At 42.2% G+C, this 27,685-nt stretch overlaps 1 protein-coding gene across 1 annotated transcript; it reads left to right on the top strand.

Moving 5' to 3' along the window:
* Nucleotides 1–426: 426 nt before the first annotated feature.
* On the top strand, nt 427–26,821 carry LY86 (lymphocyte antigen 86). The gene is made up of 5 exons (XM_005149912.4): nt 427–685; nt 14,700–14,786; nt 16,244–16,372; nt 23,133–23,185; nt 26,078–26,821. The coding sequence occupies exons 1-5, from the start codon at nt 565–567 to the stop codon at nt 26,171–26,173; spliced, it is 486 nt and encodes a 161-aa protein (XP_005149969.1). The 5' UTR covers nt 427–564; the 3' UTR covers nt 26,174–26,821.
* Nucleotides 26,822–27,685: the final 864 nt, after the last annotated feature.

The following is a 27,685-nucleotide window of genomic DNA, read 5'->3' on the forward strand; positions in this document are numbered from 1 at the left end:
CTTGCTTTTTTTTGGTGTCAGCTTTATCAGGCACATCTCCATTCCCTCTAGCAGACACATCTGCTACTGAGAAGAGCATAGAAACCAAAGGTGTCCATCTTGCAAAATTCAGTCTGACTTTGTGTGATTAAGATGGGGTCATTTGGATCGCAGTGTTTTGCAGCCAGAAGGGCAAATTAAGCCTGTCTGAAGCCTTGACCCAGAAGCTTTGAATTCAAAAGAAGAAACTGGCAGCAAGAGACAAACTAAACAGTTTGCTGCATTGTTCCAGCAGGCACAGAGGAACAGCTATGCTGTGCAGTAAGTAGGTATGATTAGCTCATTTGTCATTAGTTTAAACCAACATGAAGCAGAAAGCAGAAGTCTAAGCACATGGAAATAGCACCTCCCAATTCTGATTAGCCTCTTGTTTATACCATGCTGTAGTACGGCTGCATTGGCTCACTTAACCCTTCTGCAGGCACGAATGTTGTAACTCCTGCCTCTCTTGGAGAAAGGAAGGAACACCTCCCTCCACAGAGGGTTAGCAAGAGGCAGACAATCCTGCAAACTACCACCACCACCATGAAGATATCAAATGCTCTTGTTCTCATCTTAGTCCTGCTTTACATCAGTGCCAGCACAGAGTGGCCTACGCACACAGTCTGCAAAGAGGACAACTTGGAAATATATTACAAAAGTTGTGGTGAGATTTTTTAAATTTCCATTTTCCTTTTAGCTGGGCAACATTGTTCTTATGCAGTGAGAGATGCTTGTAATCCAGGCAGTGAATGGAAGGGTTATGCTCCCAAATGAGCACGGGGTTTTGCAGCTAGAATATTTTTAATCTTTCAAATACAGCTGGTTTGGTTGACACACACACAAATCTAACTGCATTTATATAGGAGATAATAAAGAGAAAATAATGTAACCTAATTCAGAATAACAAATATCTGTCAAAAATCCAGTTTGTGTGATCTGACTAGGATTTTGATCTCAAAGTTAGGTTAAATAAAAAGAGGAAGACCCTGGATCTTTATATTTCTTTTTTGCCCCGGGATGAAACAGATTCTTCCATGCACTGATCTATTGATTTCCTGATGTACAGCAAGGCTGTGGTGATATGCTTTCTGTCCTCCTACTTGGAGTGACAAGGGACCCAGCATGACAGTGGGAGAGATTCATGTTCTCCACCACTGCCACCGTGTTTAGTGAGACTTCAGCAGCAGCACTTAACAGAGGCATTTCCCAGGGACCATAGGGTTTTGCTTGTTCTTTGAATCTGTAGAGAAGAAAAGGAGCAAGCAGCACTGGAATGACTGAAAATAAATTCACTGAATGGTGCTTGCCTTCCACCTCTTGCTCTGCTGGCCTTGTGCCTTTCCTATTGTGCTGATCTGCTTTACAACTGGGACAAAGGGAATTAGATTCACAGACGACTCATTCATTTTCTGCACGTGATGTGAAAAGCGATTCATAGCAATTGAGCACCCTAGAGTTTGTTTTTCCAATTCATCCTGATACAAAGGATTTCCCAGGGGGCTTTTTCTCACTGGTAGATTTCATGCGGTTTTGCACACCCATTAAAATAAAGCCAGTGAGGGACAAGAGAAGCAAATAAATATTTGTAATGCTTTTCTTTACTGGCCTCCTCCCAGGAGACTAAAGTCAGGCTTCACATATTTTAAATAGGTATATTGCATTAGGAAAATATTTAATTAGATATTGAATACAAGCTTCATTATTTTAGTAAAACTTCATTGTATAAGTTAATTCTATCCCCTCAATAGAAGGTCTCAGTTAACATGAGATGCCTTGATACAGAGGCACAAGCTACAGCTTGAGTCAATTCAAATGATGATGAAATTTATCTGCTGGGCTCTTGTCAATCAGGCATTGCTTCTTACCATGCAAAGCAGTGACCTAGCTAACAAAATGCATTTGTTTAGAGCTTGTGTATCACTTATTCTGGTTTGACACATGAAGAAAGGTAAGAGCTACGTTAATTCAGGAGGAATTCACAGCTTGAGAAGCACAAGCCAGAGATCGTGCAGGTCAGGGCCCAACAATGAAAGATTTCTGTTCTCCCAGGCATAGCTATGGAAGATAAGATTACACAGACACAGAAATAATGCAAGAATTAAATCAGATTCCTCATTTCCTTACATCTCTGGCAGATTCAGTTGTGTCAGCACTTCCAGCTGCTCTTAATGTTCTGCCCTGCCTTTTTCTAGAGACTACCACACCAGCAGCATCAGACCAGAATGCACCATCTGCATCTCTGCTGGTGCAGGTCATAGTCTGGTAGCTTCCAGAAAGCAGAAAAATACAAGGTGTTTTGGGCTGAGGCCAAAAACTCTACAGGTTGGGAGGATAAACCTGCATACACTACTCTCATTCCCTTCAGAGAAAGCATTGCTCTTACTGAGCCTCCTGGCAAGCTCACAATAGTGCCAAAGGTGCAGATCACCTTTTTAGGAGTGGGAAAGCTTTTTCCCCACTTAATTTCACTGTAAGCCACAAGTAGATGGGTAGAACATAGCTTCATTCTTCAGCTATGGGTAGGTGGTGTCCCATCTATTGTTCTTAACCCAGGAGGGGACAGACAGGCTAATTCCTAGGTTTAACAAGACCCTTTGCCAACAAACCTTCTCATGACAACTTTGCAATGTCCGCAAGCACAGAGTCAATGCCATGCAACTGCCCATTCTCTCTAGTTATTTTGAGTAAGACTGCTCCTCATTTGCCTCCAGGCTTAGAAATCCCCATGGTATTTCCTGCTCACTGAAGATGCCAGAGGATGACATATTTTTTGGAACACGAGTGGCCACACTGAAGTATCTAGGATGAAATCTTGGGTAAATGATTTCCTGTTGGATCCAAGAGTGTCAGGATTTCACCTCTGACAGGCCCTATAGTAACTCTCTATAGAGTTACTATAAACTGGTATCGGTGAATCAGGGTTGAATCAAGTAAAATTTAAGGAAGTCAAGAGAATTTTTGCCAAGTACTTGTCAACTTTACTTCTGGAGCTGAATGCCCTCTATCAACAGTTTAATAGATCAGTCTGAGCACTTAAAAAGGAGCTAAGTGTTCATTTTTACTTTGCAGTTTATCAAATCCTCTCCTATAATGCAGTAATAATCTGACTAAAGCCAAAAATATGAGCCAATATAACTGTGATAAATGTATCAGAGAAGCTTAGGTGGATAACTGAAGAGAGACAGATAAAGCATACCCTGTACCTATCCAGGAAGAAGTCCCAATTCCCTGTTACAAGCACTTGCTCTAGCTGCATCCTGCCCCTATAGTGCGTAAGATACAGGCATACATCAAGCCCCCAGCCTCAGTCCATGTTCTGGATCCTATAGATCCATCCCACCCAGATATGTCAGACCAGTAACCAGGACCCCAAAGTATGCATCAAAAGAAAGGGCTAAGCAAGATGCTAGTAATCAATATAATGCACTTGTAAAAAACCCAAAGTAATCTGAAAGAAATCAGACAAAAATTCTCAGCAGCAAATCCATGGGGAGAAACTCAAGCTGAAACAGTTGGTCTAAAAGTAAAGTTGGTCTAAAACTCGGGCTGAAAGGCTGGTCTAAAAGTAAAGTAAATAGGCACTATGCTGCCTCCTTTATACAACCACAGGAGACATAATACCGAGACAGTCCATAAATAGCAAGACACTTCCCATCAGCGCCACTCTTCCTCCAAGGAAGAAGTGACAAAAATTAAGGAAGATCTCAAATGACCCTAAATCACTTTAGAAACCTGGGCAGGGATCCCGAGATAAAAGCAACACAGGTTAACATCTCTGACTGAGAAGAGAGAACCATAATTGGCAAGTCTATGCAGAGACATGAAAAGAACCTGCTACACAAATGGCTGATTCCTATCCCTTTTAATTTCACAGTGATTTTTTTTACAGTAATAACACTTTTGATCTTTCCAGCTACATTTTAAAAGGCAATTGTCTGAGAAGTGAAAGGCGGAAAGGCAGAGGCAGCAAAATGCCCCAAGCAGATTCCACTGTTATTTGAGTGTCAGGCATTCACCTCAAAGTGCAAAGTGCAATGTAGTCAGAGACTACAAATTGTAACTCCTCTACGTGTCTACCAGCACCTGCTTCTATTATTCTATCTGTTATTCATGTAAGTGTAATTGTCTTAATTAGCCGTGAAAACATTCTTCCAATATAGTGTTCGAATGGGGCCCTCTTCATAGGCTTAAGGAGGTGATTGCTGCTGCAGACACATGGAAACTGTTTTCCAACTATTTTTACAGCTCTTTCTTGAAAAGTTAGTTGGGCCTACATAAAATTGGCATTTCAGAACGTCTGTTTTTGTTTTGACCAGCAAACCTAAACCAGTATGCTCGGTGATTAATAAAGCTCTACTTCTAGAGTAGGACCTCAGATTTCAGCACAACCTGGTGCCTGAAACTGTAGGTTTCTTGACAGTGCACAAAAGGTTACTGATACAGCAGAAGGTTCTTAGAAAGGGTCTGGAGAGCATCAACCATTAAGGACTTTGTTTTCTGTGTATGAGAGTAAATAACAAGGAACCTTGGAGAGATCTTCAGGAGAATCAAAGTAGTAGTATTTGAAGATGACATCTTGAGAAATACTCGTTGGGCTTCATAGAACACTGTTCAGACATGGGATTTTTTACTATCAGACAAACATTTCCCAGCTCGTGTCTGACTTTGATTGCTTTTTCTTCTTTTTTCATCTGAAGCAAGGTTAACAGCCATTAGGTGAACTTTCAGAAGGAGCAATCAATCTGTATTAATTTTAAACTCCAGAACCTAAATATGGAAACAGTGCAACCAGTTTCAAGTTTTATATCTGCATATCCACAGATTAAAAAAAATAATTAAACAAGTTTAGGGGTACAGGTAACTATTTGCTTTATTTAACATCTTCTGCTAGACAAAGAAGCAGGGCCCTCTGGTTGTCTAGAGAACGATTTTTATTTGCCAAGGTCTCCTCCTAAGCAAAGCAAAGGAAGACTGAACTTACATCCACTGAGCTCCATGACTGCTTGCATAGCTCTATGTCACACTTCCAGGAGGGTAATTTCTGTAAAGCTTTTTTCTGCCCTACATTGGTACAGTAGGAGAGCAGCACTGCCCAGTTCAGCAGGACTTTGTACTGGATTGCCTTTACAGATAGAGAAACTCTCATTTGTATGGCTTTTCTTTAAACTTGTGAGCACAGGTTTGGTTCTCCATTAAAATGGCACCTTAAAGTCAACTGGGTTATTGTGGTACAGAGCTTGCTTTGGTCAGACACGGCAGTATGGACACCTTCCTTTTAAACATTGCTTTGAGGGAACTGTTTGTGCTTAAAAAATGAAAGAAAAATTAGAAACTGGTTAGATTGCAATTTTCTGATGATCTGTCTGTCCATGCTGAATAACTGAGGTCTTACTGGACCCCACACACACACTCAGCCCATCATATCCTTCTTCCTACATACTGAGAGATCAAATATTCTATTTATCTTTAAATCCTCTGTTTTCTTTTTTAAAAAATAGACCTGTAGCACCCATCCCTGCTCAATCAGCAATACTAACTTGTAAATAGTCCCACTAAATTGTTATCATTGAAGCACTAGTTTTAAAGCACATCACTTTGTTTTCTATGTCAACCAATATTATTAGGCCTTTTTCTCCCTGGCCACACACTTATATCCTTTATTTAAAGGTTACAAGTAATCCAATAGCTTCATCTGGCAAAGAAAAGTCTGCAAAAAAAATCTCACCTCGTGCTTCTTCAAGGCAAATGTTCTTTAGCCACTTGGTAAAAGGAGGTTCTTTTTCCATTATTCTTTGGGTTTTTTTGGCAGAAAGATTGAGCCAGATGCTTCTCTTGAACTTATTTATTTCCCTCAAGCAGTCTCCAGCAATTGCTTCTGCTTCTAAATTATTTAAAGCCACACGACATCAACTGCCATCTGATCTTTTGTTGCATAGATCACTAATGGGCAAACAATCAAAGAGCTTAAGAATTCCACTTGAAAACATTTTTTATTTTGTTTGCTTGCTCCATCCAAGCCATCTTAGTGCCATAGCCTTGATGCAGTATTCATCTGCTATATCTCACTTACTCCAGGAGGAAGGCCAGATGTTGACATGCATATTTCTAGCACGGGATCCTAACAAACATCAGCTATGATCAAAATGAAGGTAGCATAGATCTGAGTGCACATGCAAATCTTCTTTTGAAATTTTGGTCCCTCCATGAATTAAAACTACCTCATCTATTTCATTCTCTGATTCACTAGAGAGGTCTAAAACCTTCTTTTCCTATGTGACCTCTTATTGATGGTTCTGATTTCATTTTACCTCTTCTTTTAGAGAGGGGAGAGTATTTATTAAGCTTTAAAATGTAAATGGTAAGGAGGAGAAGGAGACAATTTCATACCTCCAAGGTAATCTGGCAAAAACATTAGGTTCAGCATCTAGACTTTGAACCATTTAGCAAAATCAATATTAATGCTTTCACTGAGACTAGTAGTGGAGAGAATTAACCTTGGCTGAACTTTTCCCACCACGTTTTAAATTTTCCCATATAATTTACTTCTCAGAGGTTTTCTCATAGTGCCAATTTCTTCACCAAATCAATGAAGGTCCTGCATTGTGGACTGCAAAACAGGGTTGTTTATGTGCAGCAGCCCCTCCTGCTTATCTCCAGATGCTAAATCTAAACTAGTAGACGCATTTTCCACCTATGACTTCTGCCACATCTTCGGTTGTTGGGGCCACTAAGTCACCAAGGTATTACAAGCAGGAGGAGTAATGGCCCCTGCTTCTTCCCTTTACAAACAAATAGGAGAGGCACACCTAGAAAACTGTATATTGCATTACAGTCCAGAAGTACTGTGGGCAAGGCAGAATTGTCATTTGCTGCTATGTGCTGAATTTGAGTCATTATGGAGGGAACAGTCTAATATATATGAAACAGGTGAGTCACAGCTATATTAACAGTTTGACAAAAACTTGAGATTAGCTCCTGTATCTCATGAAGTAGAAATTATCAAAAGGCACATTCATTGCATAAAGTCAGGAGCAAGAACAAATCACAATTGCTTGTAAGTGTTCCAATGTAAAGCTTTCTGCGTAATCATATGAAACATTGCTAGTTTCCTTGACAATGCCACATCATCTCATCTAGAGCTGTCATCAGGGCCTCAAAAATTGAACCGACAATGCTTACAGTTTACCAAAGAAAAGAGGCCTGTGTCAGGTTTTTGCAGCAATTTAACATCCATCAGCAAAAATATCCCAAATAATTTCACAGAGTCACAGAATCCCAAGGGTTGGAAGGGACCTCAAAAGATCATCTAGTCCAACCCCCCTGCAAGAGCAGGGTAACCTAGAGTACATCACACAGGAACTTGTCCAGGCGGGCCTTGAATATCTCCAACGTAGGAGACTCCACAACCACAATTTAAGAATAATTAACACTCCTCAGAAAAATGCAAAAACTACTTTAACATTACTGTGTGTTGGTGTCATTGCACCGACTTCAAGGAGCCTTAGGCGGTCTAAAACTAGGGAGGAACAATGACCATCAGGGACAAGACATTCAAATGCATGGTACAGAACCACCACATACCAAATCCAAAGCCTTTGATCTGTCCCAGATGCTACTTTAAAACTCAGGAGAACTTTGAGCTGTGGAAAGCCAGGACCTTGAAAGCTACCACAAATTAATCCAATGCACCAGGTTCCTCTTCAGCTGAAGATGGATGGCTCCTGTCAGATAATCCAGCTGTGATCGGGCAGACAGGAACCCAGCTAGTTTCCTCTGCAGAGCAAGCATGCCATTCCAGCGACAGCACACTGCCATGCTCCTGTGGTAGATTTCAACCCATCCTGGGAAAATGGAAACATTTAGCCCATTTATATGCTGCTGTTACTGTTGTGTACAATCAGTGGTAAAGCCTGCTATCCCAGAGCATGGCATGTGTCTAACAGCAGGGCAGTTTCTAGCAATGTTTGGTTCTATTTCTGACACAAGTCTACAGATCTGTTATGAATCCCCAGTCATACTGGCAAGCGCTGATATCCAAAATATCTATCCCACGTAGAGCACTATAAAGAATGACTTCTATTTTTTTTAAACAAAAAGCAACAAAATCCCCATAACACATGGAGAGAAGAGACAGATCTGATTAAGAATACAGGCAGTTATGGTATGCATCTTACTCATGTAGGGCATGGTGTTTACTTAGCCACAGAACAGAAGAACAAAGACTTTCTATCTCTAATATGTTCCCTGCTGGGCCCAAATTAATGCAGGATTTTCTTGTTACACTGCTGTAGCTGAAGCCTGGCCTGCCTGCCTTTCTCTCTCAAGCTATCTAGGACAAATCAAGATTATCAAATATAAATAAAGATCTGTATGTGCTATCTCTCAAAGCCGGCATCTTTCAGTTTTGTCTATTCAAACAGGCTCAGACAAAGATCTGTCATACCACACAAAGTGCAGAAGCCCCCCTTTCCAAATGCCACCACTGGCAAAAGCAAGAACCTTCAGACACTTGGCCTCCCCTTGAGCCCTGGCAAACAGCTCTAACAAGCCTGCTACCAAGAAAGGTGGTTCATGCAGGGAAAAGGCAGAGATACTGAGGTCAAGCCTTCTGCAAGGCTGCTTTGTGAATGCTGGTGGCACCCTCATCCCCAAACACAGCCCTCCACCTGCAGGGAGCCCCTCAGACCTGCTGTCTTTACAGGGGCTTCCTCCAGCTCATCACACTGCACAGCTCCTTGTCCAGGCCATCAGCAGCTGCAGGAAAATCTCTTCCTCTCTTCTCCATCTGCCATACTTCATGCCCTTTGCCCACAGGCTGAGGCCTCCATCACACATCTGCTCCTCACATGCCTCACACACTGTACCTACTACTGCAGTCAGTGCTCCAGCAACATGTTTGGAGAAGCTATCAGCCTTCTGAATTAGTGAATATAAGCAAATTTGGATACTGGTTATACTCAGCAATGACTTTTATTTGAAATAGCAAGAGGCAAAGTCTTCATCCTTTCTTTAAATTACTTCTGTAAGATGCTGGAGTTGCCTTCCTTCTAAACTAGGGCCATAAACACCAGCCAGCAATGTCCATGCCCTAGCCTGACCAAGCAGCATATAACTGCCCTTTGCATTACCAGTGCTCAACATTCTTGAGAGCAGAGTGGAAATCATTTAAATGTTGCACAAATACTTTTTAAACCATATTTTAAGTTTATTCTGATAGTGTTCTGGGGTTTTTTTGGCTTATAGATGATACCAAGACCAAATCTTCAGGCTTCCCTTTACAGCCATGTAAGTTTTATCAGAAAGGAAACAGAGTTATTCACTCAGTTGGACATCTCCAAAAGCTTCAGGTTTAAGCAGACCTCAGAGACTGTAAGTTGATAGTGCTGTTTTCAAAGGGGAATTCTCACAGTCTGTACCCCCAGGACATTAAGGATATGTGAACTCTAATCCTCCTATTCATCCACCTCCACACTGCCTAATCAAGCCAGAAAGGTACAGGAGATAAAAGATGTCATGACCCCTGCAAGGGAGGTCAGAGTGTCTGTCTAAACTAGGCAAAAGCTGATCATATCCGAGGTTAGCATCCTGAGATAAAGCATCCTCATGATAAGCTAGAAACAACCAACATGAGTCCTAAAATTTATTCTGCTCCCCTCTGAACAGAGGGACACTGCTTTTCCCAGAATGGCACATACTGAATGCAGGCCCAAAGGGAAGTTCATTAAACTGAAGGTGCTCAGTGAAATTTAGATGCATAACTGAAAACTGCTAATTCACCTGATGCTTCTTCCTCGGTGCCTTATAAGTAGATTCCAGTGTCAAATATAACCCTGAGCATGCAGGTTAATTTATTTAAACAGACATTAAAGGAAATTGTTAAGTGAATGCATAAAGTCTGAGATACCAAACAGTTCCTCATTCTTTCCCTCTCCTTTCATCACCTTGAATGTTTTAAGGACTAATGATTTAATTTTATTAAGAGCTTTGAAGGTGAGAAGTGTTGGGTAATTACTAAATATGCTTCTTCCTTGTTCTAATTTCCAGCTCCTCTAGCACCAGTCTGTCCTTGTTTGACCCTAGCCAAGTGCAGCTATGTCATTACCTTCAATTCTATGGCTTATTTGCTCCCAAAAGTGTTATTTTGAAACACCCAAAGCTTACCAGTTTGGAGAGTCTTCTCACACTGCAGGACTAACAGATATGGACTCTTACAGGCAAAGCATCCCTGTTTATTGCTCCTTTAACTCATACCACTGATTTTCAAGCTCATATGGAAACAACGTGATTTTCAAGCAGATTCAGATGAGAGTAAAGCCAGTAGAGAACAGTTAACAAGGTGTGGGGAGGGAGGGAGAAGAATAAGAGACAGAGGCTGTTGTACACCAGCCCAGCAAAATTCCTATAACAGATGCTTCCCATCTGGCCATGTAATGCTGTTTCTGTAATGCCCAGTTAGTCATGCAGCAGCTCAGGCTCTAAGGGACATATTCCCTGTGGGTTAGCACGCTATCATTTCCAGCTACCTGCTTCATCTTCCTGCTGGACATCACCTCCCAGAGCACAGAAGGCTGTGGGGTGTGAAGGCAGCCCCAGCTCACAGTCCTGTGGCTCAGTGCACATCCATGTTTAGCAGGAGCATGAGCTGGTGCACCCAGAACTGCAGTAACTGAGGCATCAGTGTGTGTTCCCATCTGTTGTTCCTGTTACCAGGGTAATAATCTCCATCAAAAGTAGAAGGCTTGAAGCCAGGAGGGTCACTTAGATACACCACTGTAAATGTGTTTGAGCTAAGTTACCTATGAACCTTCTGCCAAGAGCAGGAAAAGAAACTCTAGGAAGAAATGTTCAGGAACTCGTTGGAGCTTTCAGGATGTACTACACACATCTGCTCAGTCTTCTAGAAAAGCCCAGCCAAATTCATTGCTGTGAGCACTCCACAATAGTAAGCCAGGCTGAAGTCTTGCGCTATGGTGCTGCTACAGGTCATGTGCAAGGAAAACCACATACCAAGCCAACATAGCCATAAATCTTCATTAGGGTACGTGAGTAAGGGTGAAATGGGAGGTGGGATGCATGGGGTCAGCTGGCACTATGCCATATAAGAGGTGATCAGTGGCAAGACACCAGGTATTGTCCCAGACTTATATCTCACAAAGCAGGTCTGTGCTACAGAAGCCAGTCTTCAGTGAGAGCTGTACATTCAGTGTTAGATATGGTAGAAAGCTCAGTATCAGCCACAACACCAAGTTCAGATAACAGGTCTAAGAGATCTAAAAGTTCACTGACGATTTACAAAAGCCTCTTTCTCAGAGCAGTTACCTGAAAGATTTAGAATTGGCTAGAGAGAAACTTCAGACAAAATGCTGCTCCCAGGCACCTTCATGCTAGCTCTAATGCATGTTGCAGCCCCAGCCCTTCTCACTAGACGAACAAGGACAAAAAAAAATGCCTTTTCTCTTCCCCCCCCCCCAATAAGCAGATTTTTCACTGATAAACCTCATCATGTTTGCAAAATTTCCAGCAACATTGTGAGTGTTGGTAATATATCAAAGCCAAACTGGAAAAGCAGAACTCTGCAACCAGTTGAAGAGTTTCTAGCTTTAATTATGGAAGAGGGAGCAGATTGAAGGGAGTGGGTGGAGGGAAGTCTGGGAACATACAGTACTGTGCACTATGAAACGTTGCAGGGAAGTGGAAGGCTGAAGGGCAGCCCCACGTATTTTAGAGATTTAACAGTAAATGTTATTGCTCTGCACATGTGAAAGACATAACATGTATTTTTTTCCCAGTCTAACCAGCTCAATTAAGATTGAGGCAAACAAGGAAGAATAAGTATTAAACCTCCATAAGAGACATACAGTGACTCACAGTTGTGTATCTGAGATGAAACAAATGGCAGTTGCCTCGAGTCGCCTTTGCCACACGAGGGACTCCTCAACATCTAAAGCAAAAGATGGGTATGGCACACTACCTCAGTCCATAGAGCACAGCTGAATATACAGGCACCTTCACTGTTAAAAATGGTTTAAAAAACCCACTATTTTATTTAATTTCCTTTTCACAGGAACCTTTCTGCCTACATTGTTTAGAATCCAGACCCCCTGGCACCATTACTTTAGCAACACTGCCATCCTTTCACTTGATTTCAGCAGGAGGCCCCAAGCACATCACAGTATCTAAAATGCTGGATTGCAAAGTCATAGCCTGAATTTCCAAAGGGAGATGGTCAGAAAATTAATTGGTGTTTCTTTTGCCAGTGGAAAAGTTTACATTTCTCAGCAACAGAGTCGCAACACAAAATCCAAGTGCTCTGATTCACAAATTCTGCTGTAATTTCTCATGTGAGTGCTTCCTTGTTCCCTTCCTATCTGGGGAACAGACAACCCTTCTCTGGACACACCAAAGTCCTATGCTGCATCACTAGCAGTAGAAAACACCCATGGCTACAATGCACCGTGAAATGTATCACCTGACAAAAGAGCTCAATCCATAGAAAAGAAACCCAAAACATACCACACACACAAACGCAACAGGCATGAGTCATCCAAACTAAAACAACCCAGAAGCTGGGTTCACTGTAAGAAGCCCATGCTTTCCAAAGAAGCTTGGTTTCATGAGCATCCCCTTTCCATCCAAACAGATATTGATGAGAATTAACTAAAAATTTAATTTCTAGCCCTAATACCATGATTTAATTTGTTGACTACAGCACAGCCTAATCTCTTTGAAAAGAGAAAAGCATTGTCTATGATGCAGTGCCATTTGTGACCATAGCTCTCTTTGGAAATCACAGATCTGACCAGTTATTGACAACCAAAGCTGTTTGTAAGGCATCAATTCCCAAACTGCTCAGAATCTGAGCAGCTGCTTCCTGGACCTTATCATCGTACCACACACAAAACAGAAACAAGAGGGGCTCTTGCAGAAGTCCAGAGGAAAGCAGAAACCAAGCCCTGCAAGGTGGTAGACACCAGAGAGGAAGCAGGCATAACGGTCCAGGAGAAAAGAGAAGTTTGACATGCTTTCCATCTGGAGCAGGAAACTGCTCTCCTACCCGATTGCAACAGCTTCTGAAGCTGCAATAACAAAACAAGAACTGACAAGAATATGGAAATGGAGGAAAGACAACCCTCTGACTCTTGTCACGCTTGAGCAGATAAACAACTGCAGGCACTAACTTTTTGTCCCAAACAGATCATGCAGATGCAGAGACTGCTTTAGTGGTATGAAAGACAAAATCCATCAAGGGACACAGCTGTGGAAAATACCAGTGCTTTTTATCTCCTTCCTTTAAACAGTTATTTTAACAGACCCTAAGAGTCAGGAGCTCCTTTTGGACCACGCTGATAATCCTGCCTGCAGAGCCTGGCTTAAAGCCCCAGCTTCTCCCAGCACTTCTATTCATTTCATGCTCCCTTCTAAGTCACCCAGGACTGCTCTCTGCTACCTGCTACAGCTGTGGGGCACTGCTGCAAAAATAGGGTCAGACTACAGAGATGTCAGCTCAGCCCCAGTGTCACAGAGACACTTGTGATAAATTACACCACAGCAAAGAAAAATTCTCCCAACCTATTATTTTCGATTCAGTGCGAAGATTACCTCAAGCAACAATAACTTAAAACCACAATTCTATTCCCAAGTCTGTGCAAATGGGGGAGACTACAGCTATTTCTGCACATGCCAGTCTCTTCTCTGGTTTCCACAGAGAAGAAAGTTGGATGCACAGGCTGGCTGGAAAGCCACCATGAGGGACAAACCTATGCCTAATTTAAGCCGTAAGGCTCAGGATGATATGTTTCCAAACTGGCAAAATCCTGCTCCTCCAACCATGGTTCTGGAACACTTTCACATGCCTTTGGTTGTGGGAGCAGAACTGTCAGCTGTCACTGCTGCCTGTCACCAGACAGTGACACCTTAGCAAGCCTCCAGGCATAGCATAGAGTCTCATGAAGGCTAGCAAGGGAAAAGGTGGCAGCGAGGGGAAAGCAATTTTGTTTGTACAAGAGTTTTGGAGCTTGATGTGGAGAAATGGATAGTGTAGGAATTAGTGAGAGCTGCATTCATATCAGTTATGGGCTGTAGGGCTTCCCTTTGACTACAGTCTCTCAGAAAGGGAGAAGAAATGTAGAAAATTTCCTGGGTTATAAATATCACATGATGGTGGACCCAGCATGAAATACTGCAAGATCTCAGTTACATATTTTATTTTAATCTTTGGACTTCTCATCCCACTTCAGGATTCAGTTTTGCAATCAGCCTCACCAAGCCATCTTGCAATACTAATGAGTTAAAAGCCATCATCATAACCAATTGCTCATCAGTGCCATGGAAGGAAGAGTGATCCACAGATCCTGGGAATACTTCACTAAGACTAAGACTTCACTGCTGAACAAGTCCTAACTATCTACCACTGTGGAGAACTTGCTTTTCCTGAACTTGGCTCTTTTTCACCACACAGTAGGTTTTAGCCATATATAGGATATCATCTGAACATGCTTCAGACTGAAGTGGCAGGAAGGACAGAAGCAGTTATTAAACACAGGGTATGGGAGCTTTGAGCACATCTTGGAGATTTTTAAGGAGTATGTAATTTGGTATTTACAACACTTCCATATTTTATTGCTGTCTTCTATCCAGTCAGTATCTCATTAAAAATGCAACTTTCTGTCTCCAAACAGATCCCCGCCAAGATTTTGCTTTCAGCATTGACCGTTGTTCTGATATCGCAACCCACACCTTTAACATCAGAGCTGCAATCTTGCTAAGTAAGTATATTGGTATTTTCTCACACCATAAACACGTAGTTCATGTGTGAGTGCTGGTATTTAGCAAGCAAGGGTGACAACCTCCGATGAAATAGGAAAGGGTTTCATGTCTGAGAAACTTCAAAACCTGTGCAGGGCTACAGAAATGTCAGTTCTGACATCAGCTTGGCCTCAGACTATGTACGTCACCCTAAGCAAGTCATATCAGCCCTCAGCCTCTATTCCTCTCCTACCCTTCATTAGTACATATGGATACCCAAGGTGGGGGGTGCTCTAAAGCTTGTCTTCACACCTAAATCTTCTGGGGAGAATCTTGCTGAACAAGACAGCTACAGCAGCCACAGTCTCATGTCGGCACCAGCAGTGCTCACTCAGTTGTCAGGGCTGACCCTTGCAGGTAGGAGATGGAAGGGACTCCCACAGAGCAAGGTGGAGACATCTCTCTGTCCCTCCTGGGCAGGCAGAGGAGCATGCTAGGGGAGTGCTGAGGAAGCATTAGCCTGAGGCAACACAGTCATGCCATCAGCTCGGCACCTGTGCTAGCTGAAATTATACCCTTCAGCACTTGACTGATCAGCAGTAAAAGGTCAAAAGCAGAACTGCATTTGAGCTAATGGGCTGGGTGTGCAAGTTAATATTAGCCATAGCTTGCTTTGTGACCCTTGCACAGGAAAGCCATCTTTTTGCAACCCTGTTGGCCCCACCAAGAACCTCTACTACCAGAGCATAAATATGAGAGCACTGCTGAATTCTCCTAGTGCTGAAAATAAGTTTACATGCCAAGTGTCTTTTAGCAGTAGGAATGCTTCCTTGCATACAAAAGGTCTCCCTCCTGTGAGCCATGCTGCCCTTTTGTCTAGGAGCATCAGTTTTCAGGTGGCTGCAAAGTTAAGCAAGCCTGCAAAATCACATTACAGGCATTTGCAAATACTTTACCAACTCAGACTACAGAATCTCCTTCTAAATCCAGTACCCTCACTGGCTATATCTATGTTAGGAAGCCAACACAAGCAGGAAACCTCCCATCACTGCCAGGCTGCTATGCTGGTCCCTGACACAGGTTTGGCTCAAACACAGGTCTGAACTATTTTCCCAGGCAGCAGGTACAGGCCACAGGCTGCTCCCGGGGCCCACTGGATATGGTTCCTCTGCTAATTAGAGTAAGAAGTTTAGATGTGAAGACACTAGATTTATGATGCAAATTGGCCTCAAAGTTAGAGAAAGGTCATGGGTGTATTTATTTAACAATAAAGATATATGCTATTATGTCCCCTCATATACCTCAAAGGGACTTAGGGACCTGTTCCTAAAGCATGGATTTCTATGTATTAGGAGTTATTAGTGAAGACATTCAATGGCTTAAACAGCAGGGGAAAAAAATAGAAGCTTTAAAAATAAAGTAATGAACCTGTTTACCCTTGCACTTTCTCCAAGCTCTCCTTCTGCTTTGTGTGTAGGACACAGCATCAAGGAACTGTATGCCAAGCTTAACCTCATCATAAATGGGAAGACCGTCTTAACCTACTCCGAGACGCTTTGTGAGCCGGGTCTTTCTAAGCTTATTTTCTGCGGAAAGAAGAAAGGAGGTAATTTAGGTAGCACTAAGTGTTAGATGGCTACTGAATACTCCAAGCAGGATGCACCCACTGTGCTGTTGAACTCACCAATACATGGTAATGTTCTGTTTACTTCAACAGCATGTTAATGGATGACAGAAACACAGTAGGACAGAGACATTTTAATTTCAGAGCCTGTTTTTTCCCCTAACCTGCTTGCTTTTCTTTTAATCACAGAATATTGCATGCACATGGGATTTCAAGTCCATAAAAAGTAACTGTGGTAATGTGGCCTCATCCAACAGCACAGAGGTTCATAAGCCCTATTTATAGCCACATGGTTGTCATGTGAGCAAGAAGTATGACAAAAATAAAAGCCAGTTCTAGAAAATAAATGGCTGAGCAAACAAACAAGCCATTCTGAACATGTTCTTTACTATTAAGCAAGTAACACTTCCTGTTCTTAAAGGCAATTCTTAACTCATTTTAGGAGAAATTATGCTTGAATAAGGATATTGGGATCAAAATACTCTTTGATACCATCTATGGTTTGCATCTTGTTTCTGCTCAACACATGCCTGTGCAGCAGTCAGATGATTTCAGTTCATGACAGTAAAACTGCCAATTGATGCAGACTTGCACTAGTTGGTTTAAAGTGGCATTAGCAGTCCCCAAAAAGCAGGCATCTTTGATTCCATGTGAGCCTGGGCACCTCAAGGTCCTGCCTGCCATGACACAGGTAGTGAAAAGGTAGTTATGGTATGTCTGGAAAACCTATAGTCATCCCCCTGGACTGTAATATCCATGTATCTTAAATTATTATTTTGAACTCCCTCTTACATCATGATCATCTCTTTAGGCTGATTTTAAAATAAAGAGGTAAAGCTTCAGGGAAGTTTCAGAGTTGTTAGGGCATCAGTTAGTTTCAGAAGCTCTGCTTTCCTTTCACTGACTTGCGTCTCCATCCTGATAACACTGCAATAATTCATGTGCAAGGGCTACGAGTTTAAAGACCATGCACAGAACTGCTGCTAAGACAGCCCCTGGAAAATTACTAAGAAATTTCACAGAGCATAGAAATATCACAGAGAATAATAGAGAAATGCTGCATGAGCAACCAATTATGTAAATCCTGTAAGCCAGATAGACAAAAAATTAAATTCAGAGATTTCTTCAATTGTGTATTGAGTTACAAGAGGGAAAAAACCACCCACAGGCCTACTGAAAAACTGCCTTATTCTGGTGAATTACTAAATAACATCCTTTAGAGAATACATTAAGGAGAAGCAGAGTCAGTCCTGAGCTGAGCACAAACTGGTATTCACACATTAAGCCACAAAGCCAAAGCCTCCTGGGGTTTCCAAGTCCCTTAATCTTAAACTGACAGGTGATTGTTTCTACTAATTGAAGTACATTATGATATAAAGCCATAGTTGGTGGTTTAAATAATACTATATATCTTCATTTAGAAGCATGCCTCAGTTAGTGCAAGGACCTCTGCCACATGCTTTAATACACGACCTTTTGTTCAGTAGCTGTTTTTATTTAGCAATTAAGCCACAGCAGGAAAGAACTAAACTTTCTCAGACTAAGGCTCAAACTCAAAATGTGGTATGTTTTAATTACATGACATTTGATTCTAACTCATTTTTTAGGAAACAGAAATCAACTGAAGGCCAGTATGAGGCAGTTCAGCACAGCCACACTTGATCATACTGTCACAGCTCTAAATCTGACCTAACAGCTATGCAGAAAGGACAATATTGTGAATGGCCAAGTGTGCAGCCTAGTAAAGGTACAGAGGAGCAGACAGCCTTTTCAACTGAAGCTTTTCCTGCCGAGACCCTTTTTCCCTATAATACTGGCAACATTTCCAACATCTGGTCAGACCTAACCCAAGTTTAAATATAGTTCCACACAGTATTTGCTTGCCTTCCACAAGGAGGCAAAGTATATCCTGTTCCTCCCCTTCCCAAAGTGAGACAGAACATAGCTCTGCTACAGGCTTTATTGGTCCACTCAGTCATGTGGACAAGCAGAGCAGAGGTTGGAAGGAAAAGAGACTTCTAAGGGCCAGATGTAAGAGTCTTTGGTGTTTGGGATTGGTTTATTTTTCTTTGCTCTCCTATAGTCCTACACTTTTGCCATGACTGAAAATACTTTAGGAGACTTGATATAGCTGGAAGTTTAACGTTCATCATAACTATGTAGTATTTACTATTTATGTTACACAATATTCACATCTGGCACTCCTAAATAGGATTCCAAGATCTTTTTCTTTGAGCTATATGCCTGTTGTAAAGTTGTTAGCTCAACGGTTTCAAGGAAATGGGCTTCTGCCCATTTTAGAGCAACAGCAAAACTGCTAAGTTCTCAGGCATAACATGAACTCAGGTGTTTCTCTTTTTTTTTTAGTAGAAAGTTCTGGTTATTCCCCATTTACTCCAAAGGAAAAGGTTACATAAGATTTAACAGATTTCCCAACACAATCACCGAAATCAGAGAAAAAGACCTGGCAGGGTAATATTCAGCAATGTGCCAACCACAACGTGCAGGCTTATACAAAGCTTCCTGACAAAAAAATAGCTGCATCCTTTGCAAATCCGCAAGCTTTCTTCCAGGCTCCACTGATAAAGGCACCATCAGAGCACTTGCACAGCTCCTTGTGCACACTCCCAAACCCTAGAGAATCACCCCCTGTGCTTGCCAACTCCATTCTTTGCGTTATTGCCTTTTTTGGCAAGTGCTACAGTGAGCAAGTTTCTAAACTAGCATTTGTGAATAGAAGTAAAGAACATAACATGAATTACAGAACTGGGTATCACATTGAGAGTTCAGGTACATGTTTCTGAGAAAGCCACTACACCACAAAACCAGGTCTTTGGGCTGACATGCAAATCCCTTTCATCTCATTTTTTCCTCCTCAGTAAAAAGAGAGAGGATGTTTCTCACCTGGCTATGTATTTATGTACATTTTCCTCACTCATCTATACAGATATAGCTGGCAGTTACTCGGATCATTCCTACATCCCTAAAACTCAGAGAAGTTGTGTCAGTTGCATGGGTGCAAGATCGTGTCCTAGAACAACTCCAACATGGAGCATTTAAGTTCTAAAAAGATTTAAAACAGAAAAAGGAAGAGGTGGGTGCAGATGTACAGGGCCTTTATATAGTACAAGGGTGTGAGAACGTATAAAAATTTTCAGTGCAGGGAAGATTTGAGAAAGAGGAGTGAGAATTTCATTATAGGTGTTTTGTCAGGAATGAGAGGCATCTTCACGATAAATGATAACCAGTAACTTGAAGTAATCCTCAGGAAGTTTTTTTACACATTTGAAAGCTCTGCTTCAGACTGGAAGCTACTAGAGGCCTGCTCACTGGCAGGGAAAGGGACTAAAGTTATTTTCAGTAGAAACAACAGTGAAAAGCTGTTACAATAAATACAACATCATCACCTTGAAACAGTGGTACACTAGAAATGTTTTCCAGCATGCTCTACAGAAATCAGCTTCAGTTAAGTCTTTATTAAAAAGGTCTGAAAATAGAAGGTGGATTGAAAGCCTATCATTGATGACAGCATGCTTGACAGCTATCATAACTTAACCAACAGACTAATAAAGACATATGAGAATTTTTAATTGGAAAAATGCACTCATGTTTTATGCTGTTCCCAATGTCTGTACATTTTTTTTGCAGCTACATCTGGGTTTGCTCTAAAAAGAAACCACAAAATTCTTTCAATGAGCTTGGCTCAGTGTTTGTGACAGTTACACTTACTGCAGCAGATGTGTTCATCCTCTTTGAATGGAGGATTATAAAAATGTATGACTATATGGAGAAAAATGTATATGAAAGATGCTGTGATAAATTACAGTCCTTAAAGCCGTGGAGGATGTTTACACTTCTGGAATTATAGCAGAAATCCTCATGTGAGAGGAACATTGAACAAGCTTTGAAAGGCCTGATGCAGCCAGCATAGGTACTGAGCAGGTTGCCATGGTCTGAAGTGAATATGAATAAGATTCAGCAGATCTATGCATCCATATTGTTTCCTGGTAAGTCTCAAGTAGCTGAAAACAAAAACAGCCCTTGGTTTCCTCTCAGGACATACATTCAAAACAGCATAGTCTTTCACCCAACCCCCTCATTGTTGAGCCAAGGTTGGAAAGTCTCTCTGAAGGTCATTTAGTCCAGCTCCCACCTACGTCACCCAGGACCATCTACAGCTGGTTGCCCAGGACCATGTCCAGGTGGCATTTTTGAATATATCCAAGGATGGACACTCCACATCAACTCTGACAACCTGTGCCAGAGCTCAGTGCCACCCTATATAGTAGGGTGAAATCTACAGGGCTTCAATTTGTGCCTACTGCTTCTTATCCTGTCACTGGGCACCACTGGGAAGAGCCTGGCTCTGTCCTCTTTACATCTTCTCTTCAGATGTTTGTACATATTGATGGGCTTTCCCCTAATCCTTCTGTTCTTTAGGCTAAACAGTCCCAGCTCCCTCAGATTTTTCTCCTTGAAGGGATGTTGCAGTCACTAAAAGATAGTACATTCCATGAGAGCAATTCCATTGATTAGTGAGCAAAGGCATAGCTATCACACATCAGGGAAATTATGGAAGACTTCTCAGAGACGGCTGAAGCAGAGCCCCAAGACTGCATCTATCTAGCTCTGATGTAATTGTTACTTTGTCACAGCAAAGTAGGGGGGGAAAAATAGCTTCTACCTACACTCAAGGAGAGAGATTAGCATTGCCATCATTTCAGAAGCAAATTTATGGCCTGACGACTCCTACTTCATTTTAAAATATAGGCTTTGCAGAGCTTGAATGCTGCATCTGTATGTTTAGATTCTGGACGGTTTTCTGACAGTGTAGGTGAGTCTAATGAGCTGCATGATCCAAGAGGAGTTTTCCCCACATCCCCGTGGAGAAGGAGTTTGGGGAAGGGTGACTGTTCACAGCCCAGGGTCCTCTCCACTCTCCTCTGCTGCCATGCAGGATTTGCTAGGCTTACAGTTGATTGAAGGAGAAATAGTCAAAGAAGGCTCTCTACTGCAAGAGAGGACACACTGCATGGTCCACACCACCCTGAGGAGGCAGCTTGCAGTACAGCTTAGCACACATCAACACATACAGCTCAAGTCCCACAGAGGACACTCATCACCCAAATCATGCAGTTTGCAATGCCTTTAACTCCCATTCAGACTCTATTAAAGTTGTGAGCTGAGAAGTGGGCTGCTCTGTATTTTTAAAAGTCTTGAGTCACTGCTCTCTGCAGTGAAGATGTGTCAGACTCCAGCACTCTGCTTCGTGCACAGAAGCAAGCAGCAATGGTGACTGCTCTTTGAAAAGACTTCTTGGTGGACAGGTGAAATGGCCAGGGACACAGAGAGGAATGAGTACTGCAGCAGAGCTGATCAGTTTGAGAGTTACAAACCAAAACGTTCTGTTCTCTATTTTGGCGTTAGGTTTTTCAGGGCAACACTGGGAGAAGTTCTGCATCTTCTCCACCTCCCAGAATCATCAGAGCATTAAGTTTAATAAACTCATCATTAATGCAAAGGTGTAGAACACTGGTGATGTCTCAGGCTTCTCCTATTCTTTTCCTGCTTCTTTCTTACAGTTATGATTCTTTCATATAAGTTTGCTACAAGGCACTAACGTTTCATAGCATGTGTAAGGAAAACTTTCTGTGGACTCTGTTCCAAGTCAAATACCAACCGCATGGTGGGATGGACCACATGACACAAAAATGTTGTTACAAACCTTTTATCCAATCTTTCACATGAAACAATTTAAACCAGCACAGCGAGACTGGACTGAAACGACTCTCTAGAAGTGACAAGCATCAGTACGCCAGCACATAGTCATATAAACATGAAACACTCCTCTGTCACTGTCAAAGTAAAGACTGTTCCATGACACCTACAGAAGAGAATCCTTAAACAGTTCTTAGACTTTTCCACAACTTGTGGAGGGCAAGTTGTGCAAGAAATTCTGAAATCCTGTAACATCTACCAATTTTATTTTCAGTCAAGTCTGCACAGTTTAGCCCAGTAAGCTATGAAAAAAGTAGGAGGAACTGCAGAACAGCTTGCTAATTCTGTCCATTAATGCCAAAGTTGCCCTTTCTTCCACAGCAAAGAGCAAGCATGCCTTGCTGTTAGGGAGATGAGGATTGGAAGCTGGAGCTCCTGGGCTCTATTCCAGTCACCAACACAACTTGTGATGGCTTTAGCATATCATGTAACTTATCGGTGAAAGCTCCCTCCGCAGCAAGACAGACATGTTTTTATTACTTCATGGTCACGTTCAGCAAGCAGTCAGAAGTCCACACCTACAGAAACACTCAGCTCAAATTGTTTTTACTTAAAGTTACCAAAACAGTGCCATTCAGTTATGGCAGATGCAGGCCGTTAACAGATCATGTTAAAGGACTTATTTCTGGCAATTCCCCCTCCCCTTTCATTTCCTCGTTTGCAGGATTCATGCTGACATAGGAACACCCACCTGGTTGTGCAAAGCTATGCTCCCTGCTCCACTCAGACAGGGGCTGCAGGCTCTCCTTGAGCCCAGGGTCTGCCCTGCTTTCCCCATAAGGCAGCACACGTCCTAATGTTTCCTCAGGAGGGCTGTTATAAGACTCTATAGAGCACTTTGCAATTCCATAACACTTGTCACTGGAGCACTTTGAAGCACTATTACAAAAAGTATCTACAATCAGCTGCTTTTTTCCTTCACATGCTGCATGTCTAAGCACCTACCACCATTTCTGCTTTTCAGAGCACCTTTACTATGAGGGACCAGTCACATTGGGCATCAAAGAAATCCCACAGGTAAGTTCTCCCGAGCAGAGGGACTTTCTGGATGAGGTATAATCAGAAGACTACCAGCAATCATATCAGCATATTCCAAGCTCCACCAGATTGCACACTGGATCTGATAGTGTTTACATGACTAATCCTTTTTAATATGAAATTAAGTTGGCTTTGCTTAAAGCATTATGGAGATAGACAGGTTTTCTTAGGATAGCAGGTCCCCTCTGCCAGCACTAAGTCATGCAGCCATACTGTTCTTTAGTAGGCTCCCCCTCTATTTCTCTTAAAATAGCAAGAAAAACAGCAGCTCCAGGAGACTCCTGAGAGACCAAGGCTGCAATTCAGCTCACTCCTTAGTGGGCTGAACAATTTGGAGAAGCTCATTCATCCTCACTAGCTATGAAGGTAATTTATTCAACTGTTGTAATTGTATGAGTTCCACTGAGCGTATATGGTGTTAGATACAGGGACAGAGCTCTTCTAGGTTGCAATTGGAAGTACAAGTTAATTAGGCCAAGAACACTTTCTCTACAGTTTTAAAATAATAAGATAAATTCTTAGGAAGGTAAGAAAACGGGCAGTACGCTAGGCACTGCTCTGAATTTCCTGGCCATCCGTTACAGAAGGTCTTTACAACCACCCTTCTCCATGCCGAATTAAGTCTCCTTCTAGAAGGTCAACCAAATCACATTGCAAAGCAAGATAAGTCTCAAACATTTAATGCATCAGAATCTCTTAACTGGGCACAACATGAAGCCATATTTGACCAGTAAATAACAAAGAACTTTTAGCCACATGCCTGAAGAGACTAGACTGAAGGGGAAAAGGCAAGACCTGGATCATCAGGATATCTGTTCGAGAACATAGTGAAGAAAGTATCACTGTCACTGCTGCAAATGCACACAGTTCAGGTGGTCAGTCACACACTCCTTAGATTTACTCCCACAAGAGAAGCACAGCTTGAGCACTCAGTTCAGCAGTAGACATAAAACCTATGTCAGAGCCTCAGACATGAGGTCTGGGGCCTGCTCTGCACTGGATTGGTTCAGGTGCAGGAAAAGACAATGGAATCAGAACAGGGATATAGAACAAGGACATGAGTCCCAGAGAGCCTAGCTTACCAAGGCTGGCAGAGGTGATAACAAGGATGTCTGACTTCTGGGTGGATTGAGCCTTCCATAACAGCTACTTTCTCATATGTTTCGGTCTTCCCTTGGTGATAATAGCAACCACAACCAAGTGGTTTTCCAAGGTTTCACACAGGGAGCTGGGCCCCCTCACGCAGGCTGTTATTCTACCCTTATCAGCCTGCTTCCCTAAAGGCTACACCTAAAGATGCCATTTTGAGAAACACCTTTTGATCTCTCACACCAGAGTGCCCAAGCTCCTATCAGTCAGCATCATGGTCCAGGAGCATCTTTACTAACATACCAAGTCTCTACAAAGGCATAGGTCTTTAGACCAAGAGAAATCCCTAGAAACATCCACAGAGACCACTAGAACTCCAGTTCTGGGTAAATTAGCTGCACTTGGAGCCAGGAATTCTAAGACTGTTCACAATTCTCTTTTAATAACAATTTTTACCCATGAGCAAAAAATTATTCTGGAGGAGAAAAAAGAAATCTAAATCACTAACGAGCAATGGAAATGAGTTATTGCAAACTCCCTTCCATTAATAAGACTAGAAGCTTTTGGGGAATTAACATGTTTGTGAGAAAGGGAACAGGAAACCTTTTTTGTTAAGTCAGGCAAATAACACCATCCTTCTGTGCCAGCAATAAGGAGCTATCCCAAGCATTAATTGTCTTCTGCTCATCGTGAAAAGCAGCCTCATCTGAGCAGCCTGATGGGCATTTGTACAGTTTGCACAGCAATTACAACAAGGCTGTATTCTCATGAGCATGTTGCTATTGGGCCTCTCTTTGGATGTTACACTGAACTTGAGCCTCTCTGTCAGGACACAGGCCATTTACTGCTTTAGAAATCCCGTGGTAAAAGGCAAATGCCAAAAAACCTGACTCATTCTCACTGTGTCTCTTTCCACTCCACAACCAGAAGAGTTCTGAACAGAACAAGAGCTTTCTGTGGTTCAAAGCCAGAAGGCCACTGCTGCCAAGCTCTTCTCCCCCAGGTTTTGCTCCCCTCCACACTCCAGAAGAAACAGAAAGGAATGCTGCAGTGCTAGTAATCTAGAGGGAATGGAATCTAGTTCACCTCTTCTTCAGGAGTTAAATAAGCTTTCTTACCTTCTCTGCCTAGTGCTGCTGCTTCTCCAAGTGCCTGAAAAGAGCAGTTTTGACCAATACAGAAAACCCATAGTTTCAAGTTGAGATTTTTTTGCACTGCAACAATAAAACGTTCTCCCCAAGGCCAGAATTATTAGTAATTTTAACTATACAATTTGAAATTAAACTACCTCTTGTTTTATTATATGGGAATTCATTACAGATTGAGTCATCTATACACACATATCCCCCAAGCTCATAAATGTTATATGGATCACAGTGTACAGACTGAACAATAAGATCCAAGGAAAAGAAGTGCCAGACAGAGCACCTCTTTCCCTTCCAGTTACTAAACAACACAGGCCATATTGTGCTTGATCATAAGAAACATGAAAAGTTACACAGATCTGAAATGAATGTTTATGCATCAAAACATTTTGTTCCCTTTGCACTGTTTTAATTTTGAACTTGTGCTGTCAGCACTGACATCCCTGATGAGATTATTTTGGCAGAAAATATGGGCAAGTCCTTTACCAGTTCTGAAACATTTGGACAGGAAATGTTTTGGGGAAACTGGATAGGGAAAGTGTTATTCTGTTTCCAGGAACAGGGCTCCCTCACAGAAACAGAAGCAGTCATAAACTATTGATGGGCTAATCTCTTGCTTTGTGTCTGTCTCATACAGGGAGATTACGTTGTTTCAGCAGAGCTGACTAACGAAGACCACGACACTGTCGCTTGTGCCTATGTTACCGTGAAAAATTATTTAGATGATTATTAGCAACAACTCGATTTCATGAGGGCTACCAAAGCTATTCCAGCCAAGTGAGCTGCTTGCATGCCACAATGATTCTGAAGGAAATAATCCCCACGTGGTGGTTCTGATGCTATTCCTCCTCATAATTCACTATTTTCAAGATGTGACTAGACCCCCTAGTGGTAATTTTCCTCTCTAAATGCACACTGTAGCCTACTTTTTCCTTCCAGTATATACAGCTGCAAGTAGAAAGTATTTGATATCAACATTCTCATCTTGGGATGAAAATAGCATGAGGCAGAACATTCAAGAGTCTAAACTTCTCTTTTTTTTTCCCCAGTAAATTATGGAGGTATCATTTCTAACAGGCTGAAGATGACTTTGATTTTTATCACTTATCATGCAGTTACAGCACTCAACATTTTCAGTCTTCTCTGGCGCCTGTCTGGAGCTTCCACTAGTATAGATTTTGTTATACCACAGAACAAAGACCACATAGTGTGAACATGGATTTTCCCAGTGATCCATGCTCTGTTACCAGATTCACATCACTCAAGTCTTCTGGGGTCTACCCAGAATTTTGTTCTTTAATGTCTTTTAAATGATATGTGAATCATTCTGCTATGTGTTACATGCTCTTCTTGCTTCTCAATAAATTCATAATGAAATGTTCTTATTTTTCCTCATGGTTCTAGATCTATCCAAAGCTCAGAGTAGCGAAAAATGGGAGAGGAGAAAAGATTGAGGGAAACAAGTTACATGAGCAGTTCAATATGAAATATCAAACATGTTGACAAACATTTTATGCCAGCAGAGGACAAAGTGTTCCTTGCTTTGAGCATGAAGCCCCAGGAGAAGTAAACACTAATTACAGGTGCAGCAGGTGCTACACCCCAGGTGCAGCACACCCCCAAACCCTCTCATTCCAGGAGCCTTTGCAGCTGGCATAACTGATGGGTAGGTGGATAACCAAGCACAAGGGCAGGACATGGGAACAGGATTTTGGCCTGAAGAGTATGGACACCTTTTTGGGAGACTTGTAGTGTAGGGGGAGGATCAGGAGTAGGGTTGAGTCCTAGTCTGGAAAGGTATGGGCAGGAATCAGAGCCACAGGAGCGTTCTGTAGGTGAGCACAGGCTTGTGAAGGATGGTAGTAAGCATTGGGCTGCATGCCTCATCTGGGAGAGTTTCAACATGTACAGCTAGGGCAGCTGTGTCTCACAGCTGGCCACACAGGAGTTCTGACACATGGCCTCCATCCTGCACACCCACATGCTGCAGTTCAAACAAATTCCTGAGCAGCAAGAGCATCTCTGCTGCACAGATGACCAAACCGCAGAGCAGGCAACAGCTAGCAGCAAGGCACTGGCCCTCGTTTCCCTCCCATGCAGCAAAATCCTCACCTGCCATCCCAGCAAAGGCAGGCAAGTCTTTGAGGCCCTGACTCACATGAGGGAGGCTTACCACTGTTGAACATGGACCAGCAAGTGCCACAGAATGGGATACAGCATGTTTAACATACTGCTGCTTCAGCCC

The sequence above is a fragment of the Melopsittacus undulatus genome, chromosome 1, assembly GCF_012275295.1.
Source record: "Melopsittacus undulatus isolate bMelUnd1 chromosome 1, bMelUnd1.mat.Z, whole genome shotgun sequence".
Taxonomy (NCBI): Eukaryota; Metazoa; Chordata; class Aves; order Psittaciformes; family Psittaculidae; genus Melopsittacus; species Melopsittacus undulatus.

What these genes read in the sequence shown, in the direction of transcription:
- LY86 (XM_005149912.4), top strand. Translation starts at nt 565, where the DNA reads ATGAAGATATCAAATGCTCTTGTTCTCATCTTAGTCCTGCTTTACATC. An exon ending in AATATATTACAAAAGTTGTG is followed by an intron (nt 686 to 14,699) that starts GTGAGATTTTTT and finishes GTCTCCAAACAG; the next exon opens with ATCCCCGCCAAGATTTTGCT. An exon ending in GCATCAAAGAAATCCCACAG is followed by an intron (nt 23,186 to 26,077) that starts GTAAGTTCTCCC and finishes TGTCTCATACAG; the next exon opens with GGAGATTACGTTGTTTCAGC.